At 38.4% G+C, this 7,563-nt stretch overlaps 1 protein-coding gene across 1 annotated transcript; it reads right to left on the reverse strand.

Moving 5' to 3' along the window:
* Window positions 1-2,240: 2,240 nt before the first annotated feature.
* On the reverse strand, window positions 2,241-5,706 carry LOC106342962 (ABC transporter G family member 3). The gene is made up of 10 exons (XM_013782041.1): window positions 5,570-5,706; window positions 4,696-5,225; window positions 4,085-4,623; window positions 3,896-4,009; window positions 3,685-3,813; window positions 3,426-3,617; window positions 3,270-3,356; window positions 2,918-3,190; window positions 2,716-2,823; window positions 2,241-2,612 (listed from the first exon to the last, which is right to left on the reverse strand). The coding sequence occupies exons 2-10, from the start codon at window positions 5,183-5,185 to the stop codon at window positions 2,358-2,360; spliced, it is 2,187 nt and encodes a 728-aa protein (XP_013637495.1). The 5' UTR covers window positions 5,186-5,225; window positions 5,570-5,706; the 3' UTR covers window positions 2,241-2,357.
* Window positions 5,707-7,563: the final 1,857 nt, after the last annotated feature.

A 7,563-nucleotide genomic window follows, 5' to 3' on the forward strand; every position in this document is an offset into this window, starting at 1 on the left:
TTTGTTTTGCGGATGATCTGATCTTGTTTGCTGAGGCCTCAATCTCGCAAATTCGGGTGATTAGGAAGGTGCTAGAGAGATTTTGTGGAGCTTCTGGGCCGAAAGTAAGTCTTGAGAAATCTTTGATTTTCTTCTCTGCAAATGTTCATCGGGACTTAGCGAATTCCATAAGTACTGAGAGTGGAATCAGAGGAACAAAAGAGTTGGGAAAGTACTTGGGCATGCCGGTGTTGCAAAAAAAGAATTAATAAAGAGACGTTTGGAGAAGTAATTGAGAGAGTGTCGTCTAAACTTGTGGGATGGAAAAGGAGATTCTTGAGCTTGGCAGGGAGGATCACGCTTACAAAGTCTGTTCTCGCATCGATTCCAGTACATACGATGAGTACCATTGCTCTGCCGATATCTACTTTGGATCAACTTGATAAAATTGCTCGGTCGTTTATTTGGGGGAGCAGTGAGGGAAACAGGAAACAGCATCTGGTCTCTTGGGGAAAAATCTGTAAACCGAAAAGTGAAGGTGGGTTGGGGATAAAGTTAGCTAAAGAAATGAATATTGCTTTACTAGCAAAGCTAGGCTGGAGGTTGCTGAACACACAGGATGGCCTATGGGTTAAGATTCTGCGAAAAAAATTTCGAGTTGGCGAGTTGGATGATTTATCTTGGTTAAGCGTTAAAGGAACTTGGTCACCAACATGGAGAAGTTAGGTATTGGGGCTGCGTGAGGTTGTTGTCCCGATTTTGGCTTGGGTTCTTGGTGATGGTCGTCGAGTATGTTTTTGGAAGGATAATTGGTTGTTGAATGAGCCACTATCTGAGTTGAGTACAGTGGATATTCCAGAAGAGATGGTGGAGGTACGAGCTCGGGATCTTTGGCAAACTAGCGCTGGTTGGCAAATGCATATAATAGAACCGTATATGTCAATGCCAAATCGTCTAAGGTTGGCTTCAGTGGTGATTGATGATGTTACGGGTGCAAGGGATAGAATGTCGTGGGGAGGGAGCAAGGATGGTTTATTTTCTGTGAACTCAGCTTATGCTTTCTTAGCCAGGGATGCGGAGCCGAGACCTAATATGGAAGCCTTATATCAGCGGGTTTGGCGTGTCACTACTCCAGAACGTGTACGAGTCTTCCTATGGCTGGTAACTCATCAGGTGATCATGACAAACATGGAACGAAAATGCAGACATTTGAGTGAGAATAGTATATGTCCATTGTGTAATGGGGGGGAGAAGAAACCATTCTTCATGTTCTTCGAGACTGTCCGGCAGCTGCGGGGTTATGGGCGCGATTTGTTCCCCTAAGCAGACAACAACGGTTCTTTGACCAACCTCTCCTAGAATGGCTTTATGACAACCTTGCAAGGAATAGACCAGGATTGGGGGAGCTATGGCCAACGCTGTTTTCTCTGACTGTTTGGTGGTGCTGGAAATGGAGATGTGGGTATGTTTTTGGAGAGGAAGGAAAATGTCGAGACAGTGTGCAGTTCCTTCAGGATAAGGCTTGGGAGGTGATAGAAGCAAATGTAAAACTAAAGGAACATGGGCAGAGCCGGGAACGTGTGGAGAAGCAGATCTCATGGAATCGACCAACAAATGGCTGGTTAGTACTTCTTTTGGGTTTTCATTACTTGGCGGGTTTTCTTCAGACAGGGATCCATGATTCTCATCCCCTGTCGTTCCTAGTACGTCTGTGCTATGGCTTCATATCAAGAGACTGGTTAGTCAAAATTTCTCATGTGTATAGGGAGGCTAATTATCTGGCGGATGGATTAGCTAACTATGCGTTTTCTCTATCGTTTAGGTTACATTTCTTTGAAGATGTTCCAGATTGTGTTGCTTATGTTTTGTTGGAGAACTTTCAGGGGGTATCTAGATCTCGGCAAATTTGCATGTAATGAGTTTTATGATTTAAATAAAGAGTAAGAGACTCATGTCTCCTGCACCCTAAAAAAAAAAAAAAAAAAAAATTACACAACTGTAACATTCCAAAACCATGTGGAGATTTTATATATGATATAATATTTTGTGGAAATATCTTTTAGTTTGCTCCAGGATAATTTTCTATATCTTAACTATTATTTGGATCTACAATGCTTTGGATACGGATGGATGCTGGGGAAAGGAATATATGGACTTACATACGTAACTTAGGGGGCATCTATTAGACCGCTTCGCTCATGGAACTCAGACACTAGAGACGATGGTTGTACATCTGCTCCAGCGGCCTCCACACTTTCTCAAACCAAGAAGTTGAATGTTTTCATTTTCAACTACCAAACATTCCACCAAAGTTTTAGCAAAAAAAAAAACTACCAAACATTACAAAAAGACTAAAATGTAAAAATCATCAATCATCTCTACCTAGAACTATTATTCTTCCTATGACAAAGCAGTAAACGAGCAGACACGTTCTTGTTTAGGCCAAAACGTAGTAAAACATAAACAATAAGACGGTAGCCAAAAGCCATAGCCAACAACACAAGCATGTTCCTCCATTTGGAGCTTGTGTCTGGAGATATCTGGTAATCTCCTCGAATTGCTTCGTAACCCGATATACTCCTCACTTCTCCAACCGCAAACACTTCCCCTAGGTACTCGTTCTCCAAAAGACCCTGCAACACATTCAAAATAACCAATAATAATATCTTTTAAGAGTTTTCCCCTGGAAGAAGCAAAGATAGTTTTTCATTTTCTAAGTGTTTTGAATGTGTAAACCTCAATGGAGTAAGTGTGGAATGAGATGTAAGCTAACGGGTAAGTCCAGACTGGTTTTGGCAAAGCGTTACGGATTCTGAAGTGACCTGCAGAGAGCATCATGATCACCTGCAATAACAACAAGTATGAAAGATTAATACCAAAGCAAGAAACAATAACTTGAGACTAATTCATTAATTTGAAAGACAAAAAAAAAACTCACGTGTAGAGAGATGAGAGTCAAAGTGGTCCAGTAAACATCTCGCCAAAGGCAAGCGATGAAGAGCATCAAACCTTCATTCACCAATAGGCACATGAAGAAGTTGAGGACAAAGTACATCAACAAGCTGAAATCGTCTCTCAGTCCGACCATGAAGTAGAAGACAAGACTTGAGGAGATGGACATGAGAAACAAGAACGGTATGCTTCCCAGAAACTGCCCTAGTAGGAAGACGAAAGCCCCCGAATGCTGGTTCGACGCTTCACTTCCATAAATCTATTAAACAGACAAACCAAAAAAGAGTAAACTTCAGAGCTCAAAGGAAGATTAGAGAAGCCAAGAAGAGGTTGGTTACCTTGATTTCTTTCAAAAGGGAAGGTATTCCAGCAATTCCCAAAAGTGAGGCAAAGGAGACAAAAACAAACACTGCAGAAACTCTTGTCTGCAAGAACAATGATAAAAATTTGCTAAAATGTGACATGTTGTGATAATTGTTTTAGAAGAGACTTACTGCAACAGAAGACAAAGAGTGTCCCAAGCCAGAGTATAATGTGCCAATACAAAGTGTAAGAATCATGTAGAGGATAAGTCGGAGCCAATAGTATTTCCATTCCCTAGACATGACCAAAAGCGATCTCCAAGTCAGCACTGCAACACGTGTCGCAGCACCAGCTTTTCCCTTGGATTTAAGCTGTGTACCCTCCTACAAAAAAGAAAAAGGAAACTCAGATGTATCAAAAAATTATTAATGGACTAACTGATGATGATACCCTTTCGGTAAGTTTGAAGATCATAGTCTCAACGGAAGCAGCATCTTCAGATGATTTATAAGTCGCCTCAAGAGTGCGAATAGCGACAGCAGTATCCATATTCACCGCTGAAAAGTCGCCATTATCGTCCTGTTTGTTCACATCATCAGAAAACTAATGCTACAAGAAAGAAAACACGAGCCCAGCTGTGTAATTAATTGTACATTGTTACCTGCCAGTTTTTGCACATTGCAATAATCCTATCGAAATCAGTGTTGATGGCCCTCAAGAAATGATCTGATGGACTTTGCATTATCGGGCATGGGAATCCAGCATTCGAAAAGTGCTACAAAGGATCACACACAACAATACTTCAGAGAGTGATCTTTTTGGCCTTGGCATGAGAATCTATTTATTTTACCTGTAAGCAAGCAAGTGTCTCCCCAAAGAAGAGAGTGTTCCCATTTGACAAAAGACAGATTCTATCAAACAAACCAAACACTTCGGTGCTGCTCTGATAGATCGTGAACACAAGCGTACACCCCATACTCGCAAGCTTTTTCAATGTCACCATCATAAGCAGTGCCGAAACACTATCAAGGTGATAAAGAGGCTCGTCGATGAATAAGATATGCGGTCGCATCACAAGCTCACGAGCAATAGAGACGCGTCTCCTTTCGCCGCTTCGGAGACCCTTCATGTAACAATGACCACCGATCAACTTGTTCGCGTAGTCACTCAGAGACATCGCCTGGATCGCGTCTTCCACGACGCCCCTTTTCTGAAAGAGGAAACCCGGAAGCTGAAGCAGCGCTGAGTAGTAAAGGAACTCACGAACCGTAAGCGATCCAATCAGCTCTGTCTCCCTCTCAACATATCCGTAGGATCCGTAAGGCATATGCGACTTTGACCCGTTCACAAACACTTCACCATACATTTTAGCTGAAGGAGGCAATCTTCCTACAAAAAGATGAGATCAAGAATGAAAACAAGAATCAAGAAATTGTGAATTAAGTCTAATACTTCATTTACCAGCAAGTGCCCTCAAGAGAGTTGACTTCCCTGACTTGGCAGGACCCATGATGACAGTCATAGTCCCGGGAAACGCGTAGCCGTTGGAACTCTTCACCACTTTATCAGAATACTTTCTCTTCCCTGTCATGGTAACAGTCAAATCTCTCCAAGCAATGGAAGCGCCTGCGATCTTCCTAACGGCACTTCCTCCGGCTCCTTCGGGCACATGAGGGGAAGCCATTGAGCCACTGTTGATTTTCGATAAAGAAGGCGAGATGGGAGTTGCTGCGGCGTCGTTAATAGAATCTCCACCAACACCACCAGCTTCATATTCCATTCTTGCATCGGGATCATCCCATTCAGGAGAGTCTTCAAAGGATATAGGCTGTCTGAGAGAACCAGGTTTCCTTACGTAGAAGAAGTGACTTGATGGGACTCTGCTTGTGGGACTGCTTGCACAAGAAGACGATGAACGGTAGAGATCTGACTGAGACTGTATCTCCTCCATCTTTGAACCCTCAAGAAAAGTTTCAAACTTTCCTTGGCACCTACAATTAGTGAAGTGTTTTAAGACCAAAAAAAAAAAAGGCCAATAAGTAAAGTGATTACTTGAATTAGAATGAAGCAATAAAATGAGAAACTAACATTTAATTAAAGTCTAAAACTTCTTGTTCTGGCTTTACCATAAAGCTCACTAAATTACAGTGATTCCTAATTTAGTAAGAACCCCAGAAAAGAGTACAGCACAATGAATCACAAAAACCCCCTTTTTATCAATTTCGTAGCTTTTTGTTACTTAGTGACTTCTTCCTCAGGAGAGTAGCAGAAGCAGAAACCCTTTTGGAGGAACACACAAGTTATGGTGAGATTAAGGAAAGAGGAGAAGACAAACCTGGATCTGAACGAAGTAGATCCACCCGAGAGAGAGAGAGAGACGCGGAGAATCTCTTCTTGGGAAGAGAGAGCAAGAGAGTGTGAGCTCTCAACTCTCTGGGTTTTGCAAATATGGAAAATACAATGGATGGGGAAAACCTTTTGTCCGAACGAAGTATTATTAAATTTTTGAAGAAAAAAAAAATCTTTTTTTCGCCAGTTTTAATATTTGGGCTTAATATTTTTGGTTTTTACATGTATTTTATTATTTGGATTCAACTCGTATCGATGTAAGTGTTGTTTACAAAAATTAAAGTTTCTGTTTATTATATAGAAAGAAATTATACTAACTTCAACATTAAGCTTTAGATACTTGATCCAAGGTTTGGACTAGTATGTGTAGTAGATTCATGTATTTTTTTACATGTATAGTATTATTTTGGATTATAACTCGTTTCTATGCACTGTTGTTTACAAAATAAAGTTTATAAGAAGAAATAATACTAATTTCAACCTTTAAGTTTTAGATACTTGATCCAAGGTTTGTTGGCCTAGTAGTTTGCTGTTGATATTGCATTTAAACGCTGCTGAAACGAAAATTTGGAATTTGGAATCAGCATCACATTTTTCTTCTTTTTGTTAAATGAAAAGACTCGAGATAATGATTGCAAGAAAGAAACAGCAATGCTTTGTTTATCTCTTAATGAAGCACATCATTTAAAATATGTCAAAAGCAAGTAATTAAAGCAAGAAATAAATTATTGGGATGAAAAAGCATATAATAAGGTTTTGGTTGGTTTAGATTTTAGAAATTGTATAAAGTCGTATTATTTAATTAACTTCTGTTAATAAAGTTCTATTTAGTGAAGCATTTAAAAACCGTAAATGTTCTTCTTTTTTTTTGGCAACTTCCGTAAATGTTCTATAAAGATTTTTTCTCTGTTTTTAAAGTTAAAATTTTGGTAAAATTTTAATCTTTTAATATTTTAAATAAAAAAACTAATTTATTTAATAATACCAGTTTTGGATTGCGATATAAATAAATTTATATTCTCAAACTAACACTTAATATTAAATTTTAAAATATTATTTTTAAATGAATTTATTAAAACTAATTAAAATGAAAATTTGGTATCCAGAAATATTAAAATTAATAAAAATATATTATAAATATATATATATATACGGGGATGATTGATAAAGGTTGTACCTTTTTATTTTTCCTTTAGAATTTAATCTGTAGATTTATTTGACGTACTTTTTATTGTTGTAGCTTTCTAAAGCACTAATTTTTTGCTCTAGAAATAAAGGTTTTTTTAGCCATTTTTTATTTTCTAAGAATTTTTTTACCGAAAATTAAAAAAAAAAAAAAATTGATTAGTTGACACACATGACTCTGAACTAAATTTTGGTTTTTTAAAGAATCTACCGCCGTAATCAATGACTCCTTGTTCGTATAATAGTGATAGAAGTGGGCTTTCACGATTAATAATTTGAAAATAACAAAAAGGTGAAAAGACACGGATAACATACTCCTTGGAGATACTACGGACATTGCTTCTGCGCTTGCGCGGAGAGTTGTGGACAGAATTCTTGTTTCATCTCAATATTTGCTAGGGTTATTGTAATTGTGAATTTTGCGTTTTGAGTTGTTTTTCAAGTTTTTTAATTGTTATAGAGTTAGAGTTGTGATGATGATATGTGTATGCATTTGATGTTAGGAGTTTCAAGACTCCTAAAACAAATGTTGTAATATGAGTGAATGTCGAACCAGTTCTGAGGGATATCAAAGCACCGAGAATGCAAGTATTCACTTAATCTAAGTGCAACCAATGATTTAGATGAGTTTTAAACTACTACTAATAGTAGAAAGCAATTACAGAATGAAACTTTCTGACTAAGGAAAAAGAGAACTCATGGACATAGGGATTAGACCTTGGGTGATCAAGTATCGAACTAAGGATGGCAAATGATCAATCAAACTATCGACCTTAAGCCTAGACACAATTCTAA

The sequence above is a fragment of the Brassica oleracea genome, chromosome C4 (assembly GCF_000695525.1).
Source record: "Brassica oleracea var. oleracea cultivar TO1000 chromosome C4, BOL, whole genome shotgun sequence".
In the NCBI taxonomy this organism is placed as follows: Eukaryota; Viridiplantae; Streptophyta; class Magnoliopsida; order Brassicales; family Brassicaceae; genus Brassica; species Brassica oleracea.